We start from the raw sequence: 25268 nt of genomic DNA, 5'->3' as shown, positions 1-25268 counted from the left end.
CAAAGAAAAAAAAAGCTAAGGTTCAGCCAAATCAGAAATGACAATTGAAAAAAAAAAGTTGAACTGGAACATTTTTTGTGAAATTGCTCAATAGTAATGCTTTCAAACTAAATTCGAACCAAGAAATGTTCCACAAACTAACTCAAGCTGTAATCCTGGAAACCATTTATGAATACTTACCACTTTACAAATCAGCTACACGTCGAACTGTTCCTTACTATTCGAAAAAATCATCTTCATTTAATTCGGTCCATGGCTGCAGTTCGCCAGCCATGTCGTCTGCGGAGGCCCCGCAGATCGTCTTCAACTGCATCGATCCACCTTGCTCGCTGTACGCTTTGCTGCGTTGATCGAATCTGGTCGTTGTCGAGAAACCTTTCCGTCATTCGACATTCTCTCTCCTCCGGCACGATCCATTTTCATTTATCCTCCACCGCAGTATGCTGCACCTTCTGTTCGAAACCCCCAAGGGCGCGTTGGTCCTCCACGAGTATGGTCCAAGTTTCTTGGCGATAGAGAACTACCGGTCTGATCAGTTTTTTATAATCCCTCGCGCGTTAACGATTTTCATTCAATCGGAGCATCCCTCGTAGTCCGAAATAGGGGTCCACGAATTTATCTGCTGGTGTCGTTGTCAGTAATCATCGGTGAACCCAAGTACGAGAGCTCGTCTACCACGTCGTTCTTATCCCCGTTAATCTGAATTCGTAATAGGAGGTTGACTCTGTCTTCTCTGGAACCTTCTCCCTCTCATGTACTTAGTCATCGACGCGTTTATGACCATTCCAATCCGTCCGACTTAAGCCTTCAGTCTTCGTAAACTGCTCAAAACTTCATGCTACGATATCAATATCATGAGCAAAGCTTAAGAGCTGAACAGACCTGCTGAATTTCGTACCACTCGTTCCGATACCTGCGTATCACACCTTTCAAAGCGTCTATCTCCTTGCCGAAACCAGACATGTCCAAACGAATGGCGACAAGCGAAACGTCGGAGCCTGTGTCAGTGTTATATTTTCGGCCCGGGGGTTTTAAACTTTGCGCATTTTACCCAGCACCATGAAGCATGTCCTCAGCTCTTTGATGGTGCCACAGACCTACAAACCGTTGTTTTGAGACGCGACATCTTGGTGAACATACGTTTGTGATGGCGAAGTTAGACCACAGACAAACAAACGAACCACTCCATACATAATTCTAAGAAAGTTATGATCCCGACTAACTTGTGCGACACCTATTGGACATATACCGTACAAGATAAACTTTCCGTCTTTCTGCTATTTTGGTAGCACGGCTCGGAACAACTGTCAACTGAAAAAAGCATACCAGTCCCACCACCGCTGCGGCGGTAGTATTTCGTATAACTGTAACTCATTTGAATCGAACTTCATTTCGTTCCACGAAAATAAATTTTGTGGTACGTCTGTTTGTCTGTGGTTGTACCTCTACCACCGAAGCGCCAAAGATCGCGCCGTACCTTCTCCATCTCTGCTGGCAGTCTATTGTGATCGTGGAGGCATGAAATAGGGACTTGTGAGGATCGGAGCTAAATTTGACGCTCCTGTCAGGTTGTCAACTCATCATTTGAAGCTCAACTATTCAAACTGAAAAAGCTTTCATGTATTATTTCTCAGTGTGGGTAATCGAAACAAAAATACAGCATTCTTTTAGTAGTAGTTTGAATTCTATACAAGTGTTAGGCAACAAACTCATTAACATTAGTGTATTCTATCGACATAAGAAGGATTTTAAACTGATTGAATAATTTCTAAGAAAACGGGTTATTAGTGTCACACACAAACACAATAAGCTTAAATTGTTGGTCTGATGGCGAAAGATCTGTTAAATACATGAGAATGTGCGAATGTTCCATTTATTAGTAATTAGCAATTGTTTTATTGTATTTGCTAATCAATATGCGGAATTATAGGGTGCTTATTTTGAATAACAGCTTCGACGATGAATAACGACTTCGAGTGCAAGGTGCATACATTTGTAAGTTATCTTTTGATTTATAGAATGTATCAGTATAGTATCTACAAACCGATGGAAACTTATGACAACCCAACTTGCACGCAACATATCGGGTGAACTTCTCAAGATGAATTCTTCCCGCATTTTCAAGGCGCATGTGTACCAATCGAGAATGAATCGTACGAATCGGAAGTCTCCGTGAAACCGATCCACAATGGCAGATTATTTATTTGATACCTACAAAAGTAGCGACGTTGGGTGACATACGTTTAGTCCTTTTGCAAGGCTTCATTCTATCGGATCGCTTGCAAGCTCTGCGGATAGTGTGAAATATTTATCGCGCGCAGTGCCAGCTGATGCTTTGCGCCATCTGCCAAGAGGATACTATCTGATACATTTGAAAAAGCTGTTGTTACATTGCCAGTGTCCTCCGTACCTTCGACTGCTTTGTATGTACCATTTCGGTGTAGGGTCGTAAAAATAAGTGCGAATAGTATTGTGACTGGGACGAGGGCAATCTGATTTCATGTTTGTTTATTCCACCAGATGACGTTCCGTGGGGGCTATTCCCATCGATAGCGAAAGAAACCGCTCACGATGCTATCAGCGGCACGTCTGGGATTCGGCCCGGTTTGGTGGAATGCTCCGATCTTATGATAAAAATAAATCAACGTTGACTTATTGAAAGCTTTGCCCAGTAAGGTTCATAATTCTCAAATCAAACAACCAAGGAAAAACAATCATTTATAGTGCGTCCGAAGAAAATTACTGGTAATGTGGACGGGTTTGTTAACGGGAAAATTGATTCCGGCAAACGATTAGGTTGATTTTCATAAATTCTGTACGCGCCGAAAGTGAAGAATGGAATTACTTGAATCTAAATGAGTTTCTTTCCTTCCAACGACAATCTATCATCAAAGCAAAGCAAAATGCAAATACAAAACCTAAACATTGAGGATTACTGGTGACGATTTCCTTAAACGGATAAATGAATATCAAGCGTACACAAATGCGATAGCAAAAAGGTGCTTCCCAAGCTCCAGTGCCATCCAGTTCCGCAGCGTCAAAATAGTTTCGGCTTGTGCATACAGTGCTATACGGTATGAGTGAAGGGTGAGTCTCACCTACTTGTTGTGGCAACCGATTGAAGAAGGTTCAGCCAAGAAAGTAATAATGTAATAAATTTCTGTAGAAAGTACAATTCCGTGACAATCGGCGATAAAAACATTTCAAACAAAGAATACCTAAAGTGTAAAAACCGGCAGAACAAGCTAAAGCAGAAAATAAAACGGAAAGGAAATCTCTCCGCCCTGTGTTTCCTACTTCAGGGAGAGAGCCGGAGGCACCCCCAGCTCTTTTCTTCGTACAGACCGCGTGGTCATGCCAGCTGCCTTCGGAAAGTGTGAGAGCAAAATATTTATTATGCAAGACTAAAGTGAAGTGAGAAAATTCAAAGTGTTTTATTTTTCCTGCACTCATCCGTTCTTTGTCTGTTTCGGTTTGGCCGCTGTTGTCGGTTGAATCTGCTGCTACTGGGGTGTACTAACCCGAATCCACAAACCGTTCACCCGGTGTAGGTAGTATATGGGTTGTGCTGATGGTGGCGCTTATCCTTGGCTTCAGTGCAACCGTCATCGACACCGGATTATCACCGTCATCATCATCAGCATCACCGTCATTAGACAAAACCGCCAACCATACTCATCAACTTTACGACGAGCGGTGCGCTTGAATACAGTAAGTTCAACCTCTAGGAAAGGGTTTTCTAGCCTGCAGTGCCAGCACCACGTGGAAAATTTATTCGTATAACTGCTACCCCCAATCTCAAGTACAATTACACACACCAAACGAGAGCTTCAACCAAGTACCAGTGCTCTACAGCATAGAGTTTCTACCCTGCTACTCCAAGGAAAAGAAATTCGTCGCCATCGGGAAGAGAACGAAGTTTACCTGCTATAAGTTGAGCATGAAAGCATCAAAATCGAGTGCAATGCTGCTTGCAAGTGTTTTACTGATTTTAAATGGATTTCTCATCACAAGCACGCACAGTGAAGAAGGTAAGGAAACTTTATTGCACACCATCGTTCGAATAGACGTGCTCCAACTGCGTTATGTATGGGAATATATATATATTTGTCTACAAATGCGTTATATACCAATCTAGATAGATCGTTGAATAAATGAGCGAATGGTACCCAGTCGATAAAGATTGCAAATTTTCCATGTTTGCACACTAAGCTGTGCTTCGAAACTTAGTTTACTTCCTTTGATGATAATAATCTTCCAATTTGTGAATTGAAAAAGCGTTTAGTTCCAAGAATGACTTGCGTCACTCTGGTGCAGTGAGAAGGTTCGAACAGGACAAATTACACTTCAACTCGTTTCATGTTCCCTTGGCGTGGGACTACGTCTCGTAAGAAGGTACGGGTGTAGGATAAAAATCTAAATATTTAACCATGGAAAAGCGGTCAGGTTTTGAGCGCTGATATCTTTGTTACTTCTTATCAGATTCACGAGTTTCTAGCATCAATAGATCAAAAATTCTTTCACCACTGGATCCGTAGGAATAAACAACCGCTTACCAGTAAACACGCTATTGATAAAATTATTTACCGTGTCATAGCAAGCATAATCTATATCAATGAAACAACCAATCGTATTTCTTTCGCAATATAGCCAACGCTTACTTCCACAAACGATTTGATGGCGGGGGGCCTAGTGTAGTTGGTAACATATCCGCCAACCACGCTGGTGGCCTGGGTTCGAATCCCAACGCCGGCATATGTTTCGATTGTTGTGAAGATTAAACCCTAGCCGACATCAGGAGATTTTCTGAGGCGAAAAAATCTCTGGAAGTAAAGCCGTTGGCGCCGGTCCGTTAATCGACGGGTCGTTAGTTAGGGTCCTGGGTGGAGTCACCTTCCCAGGCGTCGGTGATTGGCCACTGTTAGCGGAACCAGGCCGACGGAAAATAAGCGAGGATAAAAAAAAACAACAAACGGTTTGACGACTTGTGAACGATTCGAACACCTTGAATATCTCGTGGTCCGGGAGTCTAAGCACCATCATTACCACATGTTACCAGAGTGTCGCGGTTCACAAAATCATCGGGCATCTCGTAATGTTAGTGTTTAGGCAGTGTTTGTGATCAATTCAGTTCTCTTAGATTCTATTTTCAAAGCCTCCACATAGTTTTTTGCGATCGACTCCAACACTGTTGAAGTCGTCCGCAAGTACAAGGTTCAGGTGCATGCGCAATTTAATAACGAATGCACCTGATGTTGCATCAGCTATTTTGACACTTGCTCCATCGAGCCTAATTCGTTTGATTAGCTCGGTTGGGGAACCAAGCTTAAGCATTATCTGTTACAATTTTTTTCTTTTTCTATGAATCTTCTTTGAAATATATAAACAGATGATGGGCCTCCAACTTGTATTTCCAGAATTTGTCACAAATTTGATCCATTTCATTTGATCTACCATCAGTGAATATCATACTGGTAACCAACGACAAAGGATGCTGGTAACAATCTCTAATCATTGAAAAAATACAGGGGAGGTACTGTTAGATTGCCACAAATTGGGTTGAATTGGGAAAAAAAACATCAATAGTGCCAGATGTTTTTTTGGCCGTGCCAACCATTATTTTTTAAAAATTGTTTTTGCCAGGAGGACGGCTCAATGAGCACCACTTTCTGGTAGGGTATCGAACGTCTTCTTCAGTGATTTTCTTCGGCAGGTTTTAACATTAGATCGCTACAGGAAACCTCCCGAAGACGTTCGATACCCTAGTTACGCTTTCGACGTCGGGGATTTTTTTATTGGAGCTCGAAACTCTCAATACCGATATCTTGATCAGCTCACTGCTGTAACCTAGTAACTTAGTGTCTGTTGTTGACCACTTCATAGACCTGTCGCCATCTCGCGTCCAGCATGTCTTCATTTGTCTGTTGTTTGATTCTTGCATCAGATTTATGAAGATTTCTGAGCCGATAGTTGCTGAATGTTAAGGCCCATCATTTCTAGACGTCTGCTCGACAACCTAGTGCGAACTACCAGATAATAATCAGGGTTGACATTGACATTTTCGAAGGACCTAATATCCAGAAACAACCTGCCATCAATCAAGACAAGGACGATTTGAAAGCACAAATCCCCATTTTGGTGCCTCCAAGTGTGCTTCCGAAGATTTCAGTTTACAAAGTAGGTGCCACAGGTTGTCAAATCTCTTGCTGTAGCGTAATTGACCTGAATCCGTTATCATTGGTAGTTAAGTGAAAGAAAAAAATCTTCCCTTACTATCTGTGCATGTTATCCAATGATTCCTGAAAATCAAACGCAGGACTCGATCTTGCGGAAGCTGAGGATGGAGAACCCGTTCGCAGAGTAATGCCTCCAATCTATCGGTAGCAGAATGAGCACTCTTTGCTATACACAATTGTTTTACCTTGATTTCAATTCCAATTCCAATCGATCCAATAATGTATAATAATATTGATAAAGATTTTTTCTATCATTTTCAAGGAAGTCGATGAATATTATGCCTTGCAAATCTCGAGAAATACTGGCTTCGAACGACTCTCACCAAATGAAAGCTACTCTACTATCTGCCGATCCATGATTCATCCATTAGCACGAATAGTCGCGAAAATTTCTTCCTATTCCGCATAATCAATGCCAAATTCTCCGTCAAAATTGCGACGTGTTGGTCTATTTGATGAATGATTAAGGGGTTATATACCCTTTGCTCGAGAAAAAAGAGAAAATTTCAGAATTCTTTTAAGCATGTAGCATCTTTTTTATTGCATAAAAGTAATTTTCTGAAATTTCAGTTGATCAACAACAATAAAAAATAAAAACAATAGTAATTTTCTGAAATTTCAGTTATTCAACAACAATAAAACACGTTTGTTTATAAGAAATGCCTAATATTTGAGGAGTAATGGCCGGTTCTCCAGAGCGTTTATTTGGCAGAGGTTTGCGGTGTTTACAATGGCGACGCAGCAGATCAACTGAAATCAAAAAACTCAAACTATATTATTAGTTTAGAAGTGTGCCAGGTATCTCAACGTTTGTTTTTATAAGTATTTTCAGTGCAAACTGGAACGCTTTTCCCGAAAATAACATGTTTTGAGCGCTGAAAATTGCAATAAAATCGTTTTTTCGGCAAAGTAAAATTCGTGTGTACAAAATCGATTGTTCAACGACTGGGGAATTTAGTAACGAACATTAAATGAATAAGATGAAGAAAATCGGTCAAAAAGTTTCATCGCAATCTCAAACACGGCAAAGTCATTTTTTGAGAAACAACATTCCGAAATAAACGCGTATAAAGTTTCAAGTTGAGCTTATGCGGCCGTAGCGAGGCGTGCTGCAAATCACTCTAACTTTCTCCTTATTGCTCAGATACTTATGAAAATTTGTAAAAATGTTCTCAACATGTTGTACTTGAAAATAATGCAATAAAATTTTTCGATTGTTTTAAAACTAAAAAGGAACGAGCGTGGTGTATCACGACGAAATTGAGCAAATCAAAACTTTACTGTTAAATTAGCTGGAGCCGATATTTTATAACACTTATTAGGCCCCGCTTGAACAGTAGTTCTTCCTATCAAGAAACAATACGTAATCAGTAGAGCTTATAGCCTCAAGATTAAAGAATCCGCTTTGACAAGCAAATTGTCATGAGTTCGAATTCTAGTAGAATCAGACCGTTCGGTGTCAGCATTCCACACTATTGACAGCATTCCACAAAGATTTTTGATTCGCAACGTCACCTCTGGGTCAGGCCAACAACTTTTCAGCGCATATTGGGAATTTCCCTATCAAAAACTGAAATGGATTTTTCTTTCTGTTTTTTGTTACGAGCACAACATTTTCTGGGTTCTCCACATATATAGCTTGCAAGATTCACTAATCTAGTTGTACATTCAAGAACTATCTAGATTTTTCACTTGGTACTCGCACGTTGTTTTTAATTGCTAAAGTCTGTTTCAACAAGCATTTGGCTGCTGTGCTCTTGGGAGGCCGCGGGAGTTGGAGATAGCTTGGAATAAACCTGTTGGGAAGAAAGTCTTTAAACCGAAGTGCGAATACAAGGTGAAACCGCAGCTGCTAAAACAACTCAAGCCGTCACGTACACCAGAAGCCGTTTCAATTCCACACTGTCTACTGTCTAGGAGCAGAGATTCCCGGCAACAGCCAACCTGCCGAAAAAGCGTCATCACGCTAATCCGGAAGAGCGTCGTCACGCCCAGCCGGAAGAGCGTCGTCGCGCCAAGCCATGCTACAGTCGGACATCCAAGCAACTACCGCCGCGGGACACCGAGCGAACAACGCAGATATCAGGATCAATAAGAGGTCACATGTAAATGGTAGTCAGTGAGTACACCTTCCTTTTTCTTTGTCATGCGCATGATCAAACCGTCCGGTACATACACACCGGCTATAATGAATCATTGGTTCAGAGGTTAGGCCGACTAGCCCACTTCGGGAAAGTTGTAACCCCCAAGTGCGAGCTGACACGAAGGTCGTTGAATCGGAATCCCTCTACCAATAATATATATTTGTGTGGCCGTAAATAACCTCTCGCCTCAGTGCGTCTTGAACTGTCCTACAGATCAGACGTTTTTTCGGTTGCTTGTGGACTGGTCTTTGACTGCCTGTAGCTTCAAAGTTTGTGTTTTGTAAGTGTGTCTTTTAAAGATTACCTGAAAGTTATTTCCCATCAGTCTTTCTCAAGACTACCTACTTTTGAATTTAATATTTGTTTTAACTTTTTTCGTATCACCTGAAATGGCTGGACGGAAAGAGAAACCTCGCATCGCTGCGGGGAGGAAAAGAGAGGCATCTCTTTCTGACACATCGAGTGTCTGTAGTGACAATCCTTTTGATATTTTGCCTGAGCAAGAAGCTGGTGAAATGGAAGTTATTAATAATGAAACTATACAAAATATAAAATTTTTAAAAAAGGAGAAAGTTCCACCTATTGTGGTAACTATTTCTTCTGAATTTAATATATTCAAAAAGGAACTTTCAACGTTTGTTTCTGACGTTAAAGTTACCTATCAAATTGGCCGTAGAGGTGAATGCCGCTTATTAGCCGACTCAGTAAAGGGTCGTGATCGTCTTGTTCAGTATTTAACTGACAAGATGTACAAATTTTTTACATATGACACCAAGAACGCCAAGCCGTTCAAGGTTGTCTTGAAAGGTCTTACCAACGATCAAACCGTTGATGAGATCAAACTTACTTTAACAGAATTACTTGGCATAGCCCCTACCCAAGTAATTCTAATGAAACAAAAATCACGAGGCGAAAACAGTCAGAGAACTGGAATTTCCCTTGTTAATTATTTAATTCATTTTAACCGCAATGAGGTTAACAACTTAAAATTTTTTGAAAAAGCACATGCTTTGTATAATGTGCGTGTAAAGTGGGAAATTTATAGGAAGTATGGCGGAGGTGAAAAGCATATCACCCAATGCCGTACTTGCCAACGTTATGGCCATGGTTCCAAATTCTGTAACATGGACCAAAAATGTCTTAATTGTGGAGACTCTTCTCACAAAAAGGATACATGTCCTGTGAAAGAGAGAAAAAATTTTCGCTGTGCGAATTGTAACGGCAACCATATGTCAAATTTTTATCAATGCCCAGTCCGTTTAGCAATTGTTAAGGCAAGGCAAGGTAAACAAAATTCAATTTCTCAATTAAACCCAACTTCAAAACAAAATTCTCCAAGCGTACCAGTGACGCATAGTTTACCTACTCCTTTGCATACCCGTTTAACTTATGCACAGGTTACAGGTAGTTCGAACATTATACCGCCTAGTGTTGGTAGTTCGAAAATGACCGTTAATATGGGTAAGCAAAACACGCTAGAAAATAATTGTACACCCATTACTCCAGCTAATTTTGCTGCCGAAAATATTTTTTCTAATGTCGACTGCCTGGGGCCTATTACGGCAGGTAAACTTTCTTTTTTGCAACAGGCAATGTTCGATCTTATGAACGCCATGTTGCAGGCAAAATCAATGTTTGAAGCCATTCAAATAGGCACAAATTTTACAATTAAAATTGTTTCTAATTTAAAATTTAGCAATGATTTTAAATAAAGCAATTAAAATATTAAATTGGAATGCTCGCTCATTGAAGGCCAATGAGAATGAGCTTTTTAATTTTTTAACAGTAAATAATGTGCATATTGCAATTATTACTGAAACATTTTTGAAACCTAACATAAAATTAAAATATGATCCCAATTACGTGGTTCATAGATATGATAGGATTCAGGGTTCCGGCGGTGGAGTTGCAATTGTTATTCATCGCCGAATCAAACATCGTGCTCTTCCCCATCTTGAGACGAAAGTTATTGAAACTTTGGGAATTGAAGTTCAAACTGAACTTGGGATTTTATTTATTGCCGCAGCATATTTACCATTTCAATGCACACGCGAGCTCAAAAATTATTTAAAGGTGATTTACAAAAACTCACCAGAAATCGTTCGAAATTTTTCATAATCGGCGATTTTAACGCTCAACATCGTTCATGGAATAATTCTCAAAGTAATTCCAATGGCAAAATTTTATTCAATGATTGTTCTTCAGGATACTATTCTATTTTGTCTCCGAATAGTCCTACATGCTTATCTTCTGTAAGAAACCCTTCAACAATTGATTTGGTGCTAACAGATCAAAGTCATGTATGTAGTGATTTGATCACACATGCTGACTTTGATTCTGATCATCTTCCAATAACTTTTTCTTTATCACATGAATCAGTTTTAAACCCTATGAGCTCTGTTTTTAATTATAACAAGGCTAATTGGGAAAGATACAAAACTCATATTGAGAGAAATTTCAATAATGAGCTTGATTTGCAAAACGAAGTGAATATTGATTCCGCTTTGGACGCATTAAAATGTGCAATTGTTGATGCCAGGAATTATTCTGTTCCAAAGGCTCAAATGAAATTTGATTCACCAATAATTGACGAAAATCTTCAACTTCTAATTCGTTTGAAAAATGTCCGCAGACGTCAATATCAACGTTCTCGTGACCCTGTTTTTAAAACTATTTATAAAGATTTACAGAAAGAGATTAAACATAGATTTACTCTTCTGAGAAATCAAAATTTTGAGACTAAAGTTGAAAAATTGAAACCATATTCAAAACCATTTTGGAAGCTGTTGAAGATTCTTGAGAAACCTTCAAAGCCTATTCCAGTTTTAAAAGATGGTGAACGTTTTCTTGTATCCAATGAACAAAAGGCTCAAAGACTTGCTCAGCAGTTTGAGAGTGTTCATAACTCAAATTTGAATTTTGTGAGTCCAATTGAAAATGAAGTCACACGTCAATTTGATTTAATTTCTTCCCAGAATTTTTTACCTGCAGAAATAATTGAAACTAACTTGAATGAGATTAAATCAATTATTAAAAATTTCAAAAATATGAAAGCACCTGGTGACGATGGAATCTTTAATATACTAATCAAACATCTCCCTGAGAGCACAATGGAATTTTTAGTGAAAATTTTCAATTGCTGCTTCAAAATTGCATATTTTCCCAAATTATGGAAAAATGCAAAAATTACTCCCATTTTAAAACCGGATAAGAACCCAGCTGAAGTTTCAAGTTATCGACCAATCAGTTTGCTTTCTTCAATAAGTAAACTGTTTGAGAGAATTATTCTTAACAGAACGATGTCACACATCAACGAAAATTCAATTTTTGCAAATGAACAGTTTGGATTTCGCCATGGGCATTCCACAACTCATCAATTGCTCAGAGTTACTAATATGATACGAGCCAACAAATCTGAAGGTTATTCCACTGGAGCTGCTCTTTTAGACATAGAAAAAGCATTCGACAGTGTTTGACATAAAGGTTTGATTGCGAAATTGCAAACTTTTAATTTTCCAATTTTCCTAATCAAAATTTTAAAAAATTATCTTACTGATCGAACTCTGCAGGTTGTCTATCAGAATTCAAAATCTGATAGATTTCCTGTCAGAGCAGGTGTACCTCAAGGTTCAGTCTTGGGTCCAGTCCTGTACAACATATTCACTTCAGATCTTCCTGATTTGCCTCCAGGATGCACAAAGTCATTGTTCTGCGATGACACAAGCATTTCCGTAAAAGGAAAAAGTCTTCGTGTCATATGCAGTCGATTGCAGAAAAGTTTAGATATTTTTTCTTCCTACTTGCAAAAGTGGAAAATCTCTCCCAATGCTTCTAAAACTCAAATGATAATTTTTCCGCATAAGCCTAGGGCTTCTTTCCTCAAGCCAAACAATAATCACGTTGTCAAGATGAATGGGGTTATTTTAAGTTGGTCCGACAAGGTTAAGTACTTGGGACTAACTTATGATAAAAAACTTATTTTCAAAGAGCACATTGAGAGTATACAAGCCAAGTGCATCAAATATACGAGATGTTTATATCCTCTCATTAACAGGAATTCTAAACTTTGTTTAAAGAACAAACTTTTGATTTACAAACAAATTTTTAGACCAGCAATGCTTTATGCTGTACCGATCTGGTCAAGTTGCTGTTCAACAAGGAAGAAAACGCTTCAAAGGATTCAGAATAAAATTCTGAAAATGATTTTGAAGCGTCCTCCTTGGTTTGGTACACTCGAATTACATAGACTTACTGGTGTTGAACCATTAGAAGCTATGTCAAATAAAATTATTAACAATTTTCGACAAAAATCGTTGCAATCCTCAATTGCTACGATAAGCTCTCTTTATAGCCAATAAGTTAGCAATTAAGTTAGTTGTAAGTTTACTTCCCCTTTTCTGGCAAGTAGGTTTAAATCCCTACGAATGATAAGTCCTAATTGCGAAAGCAAACAAATCCTAACAATTAAAATTACAAATTTCTAACAGTGTTGAGAAGTCACCATTTGTGATTGGACACACATACTCATTATTTACTAATATTTATCATAAATACTTAAGCTACTAACAAATCCCCCCTTAATAATAAAAAAAAAAAAAACCTCCCGCCTCCACAAACCGAAGTTGAAACCTGGGTCAGCGATGCAGAATTAGGTTCGGTCTACCGACTCACGCACTTAACCAGTTACCGATCATGTCGGTAGAGCTATCCTACCCGCTATAAGCGACCTGCAAACAGAAGTCGGCGATATCCGAGAGCGTTCGCGCACTGATGTAGAAGTTAGTTATCCCGTTCCAATCTTCACGTGTAATGAGTTGATAAAAGCGAAATAAAGTTCTCTACTTTAAGAAACTATTTCGGATATTATTTTTGGAATAACAAGAATCGCCGATTAGCTCGCTATTGTTTCCCATGTTTTTTGTAGTTGCTAAGTAAAGCTGGCTTATATTTTTCAGCCTCCTTTGATGGTATCTGGAGCGTTCGTAGTCAAAGCTGACAGAGAACATTCCCCGTGATGATAACCGGCAACTCCGATTGAATAGAGTTTTTGTTAATTTTCTTGGTTGCGTGAGGAATTGCTGACGTGGATTCTGACTCAGACGAACTCAGCCGTTTTCAAACCAAAATTCAAAAACAAACTGTACCCGCCCGTAAGAGGAGTCTCATCAGCTGGGCAACAGAGAAAAGCGAATGGCCTCCTTCGGGAGTGGCGCTCCAGCCATCCGCTAAATTTTGACGTCGGTTCCGGGTGCGTCTGGTCAAGGCGACATACGAATACGTCTCCACATCACACGATCTTCGGCTAGAAGTCTCCAATCGTTTTTATTCTCTACACCGTTCAAAAACACCTCGAAATGTTGTTTCCAACACATGGCTACCAATGTTCCATCGCTTATCAGATTTCTTTTTCTGTCGTTGCACAAGGCAGAGATTTGCACAGTCTGGTTTCCGTTTCTGTTTACCACTTTATAGAACCTTCTCGTGCTGTGCCTGGAGAAGCATACCTTCGGTTGTTCGTAGTACTCACGTTTTTTGCGTTAATGGAGTCTCTTTAACCTTGATAACGCTATCTAATCTGGCGTGTCACAAGATTTGCTGTCACCATCGTGCAATCACGAACGCGCTTTTTCTCGTCCTTTAACATTTGAAACTCCGCATTGAACCACGTACTGTGTGGTTACGTCGATCGTGAACAGCACCACTCGCGCTGTATTGCTAACCGTATCTCGGATGTGCCTCCTCTGTTCGTTCAGGCCTCCAACCGGTTCACCAATCTGCTTATCTGCTTTTCGGATGAACTCTGGAGCAACTCTGTCAACTGACAACTTCTAGATCTCCAACCGTATCTTCCTCGAAGTGATCGATTTGTATACGTTGGTCAGCCGGGCGCAAACCGTTCCTATCACGAGATGATGATTTGAATCGACGTTTGAGCCTAGAAAGGATCACACATCGATGACGTCTGAGAAATGCCGACCGTCAGTCATAATATAGCTGATTTGAGAGCAAGCTTTGTGATTTGACGGCTAGGAAAAATGAAGTCCTGCTTGTTTTCTGGACCAGATGGAATTCCTGCCATTGTACTTAAAAAATGTGCACCACATTTCTGAAGCTCAGCATGGCTTTTATCCCGGACGATCGACAACAACAAACTTGCTGCTTACCTCACACTGTTTTACGCGCATGGAGCTTGGATTGCAAGTGGATACAATATACACAGATTTGAAGGCAGCATTTGACCGCGTTGATCATGCTATCCTATTATCGAAAATTGAAAGACTTGGAGTTGCATCTCCTCTTGTTAATTGGATGAAGTCTTATATTATAGATCGATCTTTATCGGTTAAATTGGGAAATGCTGAGTCCTACAGTTTTGTGATTTTTTCGTGTGTGCTTCAAGGAAGCAACCTTGGTCCACTGCTTTTCTTACTGTTTTTCAATGATATCTGTCTGGTTTTGCCACTAGGATGCAGGCTGATTTATGCCGATGATCTTAAATTATATTTGGCAATCAGATCTATTGCTGACTGCCGGGAGCTGCAGAGGTACGTTGACCTTTTCTGCGACTGGTGTTGCAAAAATCCTCTGACCATAAGTGTGACAAAATGTTCCGTGATTTCATTCATCCGGAAGAAAAACCCAATAATCTGGAACTACACAATCAACGGTGAATTACTTAATCAGACAATTGAAGTTAAAGATCTTGGTGTACTGTTAGACTTACAAATGTCATTCCATGCAAACCACTCACATATCGTTTCGAAAGCGAACAAAAAACTTGGGTTTTATTAAGCGAATCGCCAGAGAGTTCAGAAACCCATATTGCCTAAGAGCCCTATACTTCTCGCTCGTGCGTTCTGTACTGGAATCATGTGTCATTGTATGGAGCCCGTACGCAGAATTATGGATCAGAAGTATTGAGTCTGTGCAGTCTAGGTTCATACGTTTTGCCCTTCGGTTCTTACCTTGGTGTAACAGAATGGAGCTGCCTCCTTACAAAAAGAGACGCTATCTACTAGGTATGGATACCCTGGCTAAAAGACGGAAAATATTTGGAGTTGTTATGGTTGGTAAACTGTTGACCGGCCTTATAGATGCCCTGGTATCCAGCGTCACCAGAACTATTTCGGTAAAATCCGTAGATTCTACGGATTTCTACGGCTTTCCCCTGATTTCCCCTCTTTTCTACGGATTTCCCATATAAATGTTTTCCGTAAAGGGAACAAATCCGTAGATCTGGCAAACCTGCTTGTATCTTGTCGCAAATAAACACCAACGCCCCCGCTAGAAACTCAGATCAGCAGATATTCTTAGACTTGACTTCCAGCGTACTGTATACGGACAAAATTAACCAATTAGAGCAATATGTAGTTTATATGTCCATTTTGACTTTTGTAGTTCTAGTGATAGTTTTAGGAATAGGCTAAGACAAGTTCTTTGACAAATTTTTAATGCTAATGTTAATTGTTGAATGTTAAATGTGGTATGTTGAATGCTAATTGTTAAATGCTAAATGTTAAATGTTTATTATTAAATGTTATTTTACGAAATTCTGGTGGGGTTTTAACGCCCGTTTGAGACTGGCTCTTGGTTATCTCAAGTGGGCTTTTGCCCGCCCTAGAAAAACCATCATGACCCTAAAGGCTAGATGGTCAAATAAGAAAATAAATAAATAAATAATGGAAAACTTGGAATCCGATAGGGGATAACTAATTCGCTTTATTTGTCTTTACTAATTTTTATTAAGTTATGTACAGCTAAAATTGTGTAGCTTATTTTCCAGTTATGTTCCAGTTGGAAAACAAAAAGAGGATGGAGATGTCATTCTATTTTATCAGTTCTTTTTATAAAATCACGACTGCTTTCTAAAATCAAATCAATCAAAAATGATACAAATAGGCACTAGTTTAAAAATTTCATCTAATCCATGAGAACCGATCGCGTTTTATGTTATAACACAGCACCAGGCGTCTCCATTGATCGGCATATGAATAACCAAGTGTTCACTTGGACGAGTGCGAAGCGTTGAAACAACGAACTGGAAAATTTCACAACCAGGTTGTTATCGAATTTTCTTGTATTCAAAAAGAGCAAAACACATATATTTTCACTTTATGACTCTATCACGATTCAAGACATTGCGATTTTAAGGACATCATAATTTTGAGTAAAACAGAGATGTTTTCTATAACGAACAACATAAGTCTATTATGAGCATTGCAACTCCAAAATATATCACTCATGTGGACAACCAATTTGAACAACTATATAACACCAAAAACTTGAGTGTGCTATATCGTGCCAAGCGAAAAAAAAAAACAACTCAAGATATTTATTACATCCTGGTGCTATCTAATTTGTATCAATCTAAGTACCAGCTGGATTGTCTGCAATTTTCTCAATTCATCTTACGTTGTATTCATCTGTACTTGGGGATTTTTTCCCAGCTGAAATTGTTATCACTTGCTCAGAAATGCACAGCAACACGCGATTCAACAATTTTCCGTTGTAAGACTATCCTCCCCAAAAAACCTAATCCATTTTCTTCATGTTTCGTATATTGTCCAAATGAGAAGAAAGAAAATAAAATGAGATGATCGTGCTAGCAAAAGGTTTGAGCACGTTTCGTGCTGCTTTCATTCCGATTAAATCTTCGCCTTAGTTGCTTCTTATTCAAGCTGAACTAGCACGTTTAGAGACCAGGGAAAACTCCATTACCGCACAACATGTGAAAATTTCATCACAAACAATGCTTCACTAACCGGCAGAAAAACGCATGCCTAGGTAGAGAACAGCTGAAATCATATTTATGGAATGTGATAAATCACCTCAGTAGAGCACATTTATCTCTTTACCACGCGCACTAATTTGGGATTCGAAGAAGCGTGGGAGGATTGTCCCTTTGGAACTGTTTTTTTGCTCGCAATTCCATTGCGACTCGTTTGTTTCAGATTTATTTCAAGTCTGATTTTTGCCCTACGCTCGATCTACTGGTACGGTGCTAAGTATCCCCGATGAGCTGATGATTATCGATTTTCGGCAGGGAATGATTAATTGTTCAATCCTATTTATTATAACTGTTACTTGAAATTGTTTACATTCCAAGGCCATTTAATCGTTCATCTAACTGAGTGGTGACTATAAGCACACAACATACAATAAAGGAACATCAACCCTCTAGTGCCCAATGCCGCCATTTGGCGGGCTTCAGTCGAAGTTCCGAAAAGCTTCAATAAATACTTAAAAGTGTTTATAACGGTTTATAGTGATTTTATCGAAGTCCATTTAGAAATTAATTTGGGCACTAGAGGGTTAAAGGTGGCGATCGAAATTGGAAAAACAATTAGCAATTATATTTGGTACACGGTTATTGCACAAACTTGCTTTATTATAGAATTGAATTGATATGAAAAATTTTACTGTAACGTTTGCGGTAAAAAATGGACTTTTTTTCAGATGGTGATGAACAAAAAAATAAAACAGATAATTGAGTTGGATAAATTTCCCATGGAAGTAATTCATATTCGCTTACTCGCAAAAAAAATATAACGTCCTTGCGTGCGGCCTTCCGGCAGTTAACCGGAACATTCGCCATGGCGAACGAAAACATGCGTGTAGTCATGTTTTTAAGCTCTTTCTTCGTTTTTTATTAATTCCTCCTCCGTTTCGCGACAAAATTGTTGGAATAGATCTTGCGCTTCAAGTTTGCCCAGAATTTCTCGTTGAGAAGCAGCTGGGGGACAGCAGCTCAATCTCCTCCAACGATCGCTTCGAGTAGTTGGCCGACGTCAAATCTGGTCCGAATGCCGTGTCTCCGCGCTTATGGTATATCTTGATGAACAATGCAACTTCTGGCAGGCACTTCGTACTTTAAATTTTCCCGTTCACGGCCAGCCCGGAGCGGAAGATGAGCAACTTTGGCACCCCTTTCTCGCTAATTGTCAGCCACAGCCGCACCTTCTTGGGAAACTTGTTCTGTGAAATAAACTTTACCCCGGTGCTCGTGGGGGAGGTAAAATACGAAGAGCCCTGCTAATCGTTGCCATCCAGGGTGAGATAGGTCTCGTCGTCCATCACCACTGCCACGTCACGATTCGCTGGGAAAATCGACTTGACCATCTTATTCAACCGCGCAGTCGCTGCGTCATTGCCTGCAGCTCCGAGACCAGTGGACGAGACTGACGCTTCCTGACATGTATGTCAATGTTCTCCAGATACTTTTTCACTGTTTTAGCGCAAGCACCAACCTCCCGGCCAAGTGCACGCGGCGATTTAGCCACTTCTCCCTCGGTCTTCCTCTTCAGCATCCTATGAAGCTTATTGTCGCACAGGGTCGTTGGCCGTCCGGAACCGGGCTTTCTTCCGATGCTCTGATCGTTGTCCAATAGTGTTAAGATGTTGTAGATAGCGGAACGGGCATACCCGGCGTCCACAAAGTGCCGCACGATGTCCGTTTTTTACACAGTAGGGTACCGTTCTTTGAACGCGCACACTTCTGAACGGAGTGGCTTCCCTTTTTTTTCACAGTTAGAGTTTGACTGATAGAGCTGTCAATTTTTTTTTGCTAACTCATGGGTTACTATGATTGATGATGCATGAGTAGTTTTATCAGTGCAATTAAAGGTAAAGCCATGAAAAATCGGCAATTTTTGTCCATTTTTTTACCGCAAACGTCATTTGTTCGGTGACTGCTCGAAGTTTATTTAGATTGATATTTTAATTAGGAGTTACAATAACCATTTTAGATCAACTGTTCATTTTTTTTATTTAATTTTTTTTTAATAGTATACTCTTGGGTTGAATCTGTTGTCTATTTAGATTGTTACAAAAAAACGAATTCTGAAAAAAAAATTAAAATAAGACTTAGCTGTTGTTGTTGTTCCTCATGGGATAAAAGGCGTGATCCCTGAGATTTTTCACCTCGGTAAATCTTCCATTTTCGGCTGAGATTGGATCTAGACCAGTTGGGGTAGGGAGTGGGTCATGCCACCCCACAACCATCGACACCTATGTCGGCGTTGGGATTCGATCTTAGGCCACCAGCGTCGTTATTGGAAAAGTTGCCAACTACGCTAGGTAAAATCAAAACTTGTCGCTTCAAAACTTTTTAGGTAGAAGCAATTCTCGCTGAGAGCACCCACCGCAGTGCGAATATAGATTCGGACTTCTACCTTGTAGCTGTATGCATGCGCTCGAAACACTCGACGGTGTATAATACTCGCCGAAGTCTAACGCCGAGACCAAATGTCTCTGCCGAACACCGAGGTTGCACAGGAATACACGCAGAAGCTGGAGGCAGCGCTACCCACGGAAGTAGCAGTGTAGCAGCTTGACTCTTGAAGATGACTGGAGGAGCATTCGATCCGCCATAGGTGACACTAATGTAGCGCTATTAGGTACAAGGGCTCCGAATCATAGAAAGGACGATCATGGAACGATACCAAAACTCAGTTCTCCGAAGAAGGAAGCGTCAATAAGAGGACCGAGATTGTGTAGCCATGAAAGAGCTATACTAAGCTAATGACACTCGGAAGTTCTAGGAGAAACTGAATGGCTCTCGCAAGCTTTGCGTACCGTAAGTCAATGTATGCAGGATCTTGGACGGTAACCTTCTTACGAACAAGTGTGAGGTCATCGGAAGGAGAAAGCAGCACTTACAGTAGAGCAAGAGAAGGGCACGGCAATTGATCTTAGTAAATCAGCAGGAGACAGCCCCTGATCTCTTGGAGGTGGAGAAGGATATTGACTGGCTGAAAAGCAACAAAGCTGCTGGAGTGGACCAACTTTACAACGAGCTGTTGAAATACGGAGAGACACTGGCTAGAGCCGTACACTTGATCATTGTCAAGATTTAGGAGTAAGAACGGGTACCGGAATAGTGGATGGAAGTTATTGTGTATCCCATCTACAATAAAGCCGGCAAATTGGAGTGCTGCAACTGTCCGATAATCACTCTGCTGAACGCTGCCTACAAGCTACTCTCGTAAGTACTTTACCGTCGACTATCACCATTTGCGAAGCAGTACGTGGGGTACGATGAGACAGGATTCAATGGTGCCCATGCTACCACGGATCCGATATTCGTGGTTCGGCAGGTTATGCAAAAATATCGCGAACATAACGTGCTTACACATCTTTTTAGAACTTTCAAGTCGGCATACGGCATAACCTAAAAGAGCTACGTCGTTTATGGGTGTTCCCTCAGAAGAACGGGGATAAACACGAGTGGTATTTTAAAAGCAGGTTCAATTGTTTGGCTTTGCCGACGATATCGACATCATGACTCGGACCTTTGTGGAGATAGCACAGACGTACATTGGAGGACCCTTGTAGTTTTCGAGCGAAGTTGTAGCGTACCATCTCCCGTGTACTGCAGATGGAGAACGGAACGTGCAGAAGGCGAATAAACCACGAACTACAGGAGCTGCATGGGGATCCCTCTATCGTTCACAACATTAAGATTGCTAGGCTGCGGTGGGCTGGACATGTTGTAAGGATGTTAATCGATAGTCAGGAATAAAACGGAGAGGTGCACAGTGGGCAAGGTGAATTAATCAGGTGCTAGACGACCTACGGATCCTACACAGATTGCAAAGCTGGCAAACTGCATCCATTAAGTGTGGAGTGGAGTGACTTCTTTTCTATTTGAATGTGTACTTCAGATCTTACCCACAGCAAAGACCACACCACGGCTTGGGCTTGTTTGGGAAGGAGATTCTAGCTGAAACCAGACCACTGGAGACTCGAGGTCTTTCAAAACCGAATAATGTGTTCAAATGTATGCAAGTAGTGTAGAAATGAGAAAACAACTTTGTTCAGTTCAAATTGATGACGCCCTCGGAAACCAAGATGTCAAACGGTTTCCAAAAAAGTTGTATTTGTGCAATTCTAGATCTTTATATTGATCTACATCTCTAAAATTTGTCATTGAACCCTAGTATCAATTTCGGTTTTATCAAAGTTTTATAGCGCTTAATACAGCCAAAACAGCACTATATGACTTTGATAAAACCTTTTTTGTTACTTGGGAATCCTCTACCCGCTTCTCATTTTTCTCTGCTTTCAATAATTTAGATTTCCAACATCCTTTTTGAAACATCTCGTATCACCAATAGCCCGGTTTCAACGAGATACTTTGTCACAGGCACTACTCAAAGAACGCTTTATTATTGGCTTTTCAAACATAAAAATGAGATGAATTACGGAGATCAGAGATGAATCTGTAATATAGAAATGGAGTTCTGTACGTCTGTTTGTCCGTCTGTCTGATCCATATAGACTCGGAAACTACTGAAGTGATCAGTTCTTATGATAATTTGAGACCCTCCCTCTTCTGAAAGGAAGGGCCACCTTACGAATGAAATACAAATTTGTGTATAACTCGAGATTTATCCAAGCAAATAAAACCAAATTTGGCATGTGGAGGTTTATAAGAGCAAAAAATATTTCTGTGGTAGATCGACACTTCTCCCTTTCCTATAACGGGGGGCTCTCATACAAAGAAACACAGATTTCTGCATAACTAATAAACAGATCAAGTAAATGGAATTAAATTTGTCATGTGGAGGTTTCCGGGGGTACGAAATGTTTCTATGGTGTTTTGACATCTTTTCCTTCTCTAAAAACGGAGGCTCCATACAAATGAAACACAAATACAAATTTTTGCATGACTTCAGAAAAAATCAAGCAAATGGAACTTTTGTGGGCAAAAAATACTTTTATGATGGTTTGACACCCCTCGCTACTTTGAAAGGGGAGGGGGGGCTGGAAAAAAGCCGAAGAGGCTCAAATACCACGAAATATGAGTATTTCTGTATTCATGGCTATGCACAGAAGTCAAAAATTGACCACAGGCACAATTTTTTATTCCAAAATGGTGACTTCCGGTATGTGGATAAAAGCTTAACGCGACCAAATACGTGAAGTATTTGAACATGGCTTTTTCTGTAATTGTGATGGTGCATAGAAGTCAAATTTCGACCTCAGACACCATTTTGAATTCTAAGGAGGTGACTTCCGGTGTCTGGAAAACAACACAAAATCACCAATTACCGCGCAACGCGGATATTTTCGGAAACAAAATGATACACAGAAGCAAAAAATCGACCCCGGACATCATTTTTAATTCTAAGATGGCGACTTCCGCTTTCTAGAAAACAGCCGAAAAAGACTAAATACCATACAATGAGCATACATATATCTGTAACCGTGACGATGCGTGGACACCGAAAATCAACCTCATATACCATTTTGGATTCTAAGATGGCGACTTCCGGTATCTGAAACATAGCTGAAAGTGGCCAAATATCATCCAGAATGGATGTTTCCGTAATTGTGATGATGCACGGAAGCCAATAATCGACCTCAGACACCATTTTGAATTCTAAGATGGTCGCTTACGGTTTCTATGAAACAACCCAAAAAGACCGATTACAACCCAATATGGTTATTTTCGGAACCAGAATGACGCTCAGAGGCAAGAAATAAACTCCACATGCCATTTTGAAATCCAAGATAGCGACTTCCGGTTTTTGGAAAACAGCCAGAAAATGGCCGAATACCACCCAATCTGGGTATACTCGGAGGTAGAATAACGCTCAGAGGCCCGAAATTAACTTCACATGCCATTTAGAAATTCAAAATGACGACTTCCGGTGTCTGGAAAACAGCCGAATGTGATCAAATACAGTATTTCCGTAATAATGATGATGCACAAATACTAAAAGTCCATCACAGACACCTTTTTGAATTCTAGGGTGGTGACTTCCGGTTTCTGGAAAACAGTCAAAATGACTAAAGGGCCATCTACATTCCACGTGGACTGTTCTGTAAGATCTGTGAGTTTTAGCATAATTTTAGCACCGAAATCTGTATAACTTTTTACCAAACAATCTGCAAAAATGCCAAATTGTGAATGCGGTGGCCATTTTTCTCATACGTGTAAACGTGCAGGACGCGAATATGTTCTACTGGTGCTGCTGATTTGTTTTAATTGTTGTTGTGTGCAAACATAGTATATTTATGATTTGAAAAGTGTTTATGGTGAATTACTGAAACAGGATGTACAAGTCGCTTACATTTTTCGTAAGTAATCTGGTTAATTTAGTTTGATTTTAGACGGTACCGGCAGGCTTATTTATAACCCACTTTTTCTGCTACCGGTATTTTTTACAGGTGCGTTCGGTATTTTTTTGTTCATTTTTACAGTTTTTTCGGTAAATTTTACTGGCTGCTCGGTTTGGAACATAACCAAAAAGCTGGTTGGTGGTTTCACAAACTGTTCGTCAATTTTCGGAAACACCGAAGATTTCACCGAACGTTCAGCTGTTGAGCTTCCGGTAAAATTTTACCGAATTCGGTGTTTCATTTTAAGTGTGTAAACAAATCGGAAGTTAAATCTTTGAATGCTGATGAAAATCAATTTGGTGTGAAATCATTTAAATGAAAAAAAAAAAAATGGGCGGAATGCAGTATGCCGGGACAGCTAGTTTTGAAATAAAAACATTCATTTTGTCAATCTGCATAGCAACAGTAAACAATCAATACTGTAAACCGTTATCAATTTCGTGTACGATGAGGGAAGCGCTGCACTGCATCCTGGTATAAAGATACGCGAACAAGCCAATTACCTCAACCGCATCATCGTGAAGTTTAATTATTTGTCACAAATTTTTCGCTCGGGAGCACCCAAACTACCGGGGTCGCTTGGAAAAGTTCAGCCAAACCGCATCAAAAGAGATTCATAAAATTTACACGAACCATGGTAAAAGGCCTTATTTCGTTTAATTAGCAGCTACCGTACGCCGCGGTGGCCGATGCAAAACATCCTTTCATCATCAACATCGTGCTAGCATTAAGCTCGACATCGGCGACGTCACCTGAATCCCAACGGTACCGCCGCTGTTGCTTTGGAGCTTTATAAAAACCAAGAAGAGAAAACTGAGCATCGTAACACTATCGACTTTATCGTTGAAGCAGAGTCAGTGATTTTGCTCCGCTAGGATGTCAATGGCAAACCGTTACAATTTCACAACCAACCTCCTCTCGTTGCGGGCGGGCATTTGCGGGTTCAACGAAGAAGGAATTATTTTCAAAGAGCTTACACAAACCAGAACTGGCGGTAAGCGTGAGCTTATGCGGGAAAACGGATGCAAAAATTGTTGGTTAACTTTTTTGTTTTTTTATTCAATTACACTTCAGATTTGAATAACAATGCAAGTGTCGTTACTTCGGATTCGCACTTATGTAACTTATTTTATGTAAAACACTTATTGTCTATAATTGCGCCAAAACCGATCCTGTACTTATCAATAGCGTAATTTTAACCGAAAATTCATATCAAATAACCAATTGCATGGTTTACATTCTCTGCACAGACATCATCAGATTTACATTATGTCACGAAAAAATATTCCAACATTAATTTTCCTGGCGATGTTCATTTTCGGTTCACGAAGAACAAGTTCGCCTCGTAAAACTGATATCGAAGAAACTCTTAATACTCAGAATCAGTTCAGCTTGAAAAGTTGAAATAATGAGAATAGACTTACGCCCCCACCCTAGCTAGAAGAATATCAACATTACAAAATACGTCCAATGATCTGCAAACAAACTTCATCGTTGACCTCCTATGAAGATATCTTTTCCTATAATAAGCTTTGGATCAGCATTCAAGCAGCCAAAGAAAAGAAACAACCAAATTACAAACGAAATGGAAGTTTTCAAAAGCGAATTATGACGCCTTGCATTTTTTTTCTGAATCCACAGAACATTTGCACATGAAGTCAGAGCTTAGATTTAGGCAAACATTAAAGTATTCATGAAGATTTGTAAATCAACTTCATTGTCATTATTGATCCAAGACCTTCGGTCAAATACTAATATTATT

The 25268-nt window shown here is 39.9% G+C and overlaps 1 protein-coding gene across 1 annotated transcript in view; it reads left to right on the top strand.

Moving 5' to 3' along the window:
* The first annotated feature begins 2242 nt into the window (after positions 1-2242).
* LOC129728119 (lachesin-like) overlaps positions 2243-25268 on the top strand; it is an 83180-nt gene continuing 60154 nt past the window's right edge. The window contains exon 1 of the mRNA XM_055686522.1: positions 2243-4031. Within this exon, the coding sequence (XP_055542497.1) occupies positions 3941-4031 (91 nt within the window). The 5' untranslated portion in view covers positions 2243-3940. The remainder of the gene's footprint in view (positions 4032-25268) is intronic.

The sequence above is a fragment of the Wyeomyia smithii genome, chromosome 3 (assembly GCF_029784165.1).
Source record: "Wyeomyia smithii strain HCP4-BCI-WySm-NY-G18 chromosome 3, ASM2978416v1, whole genome shotgun sequence".
Classification (NCBI taxonomy): domain Eukaryota; kingdom Metazoa; phylum Arthropoda; class Insecta; order Diptera; family Culicidae; genus Wyeomyia; species Wyeomyia smithii.
This window is presented reverse-complemented; position numbering and strand designations above follow the sequence as displayed.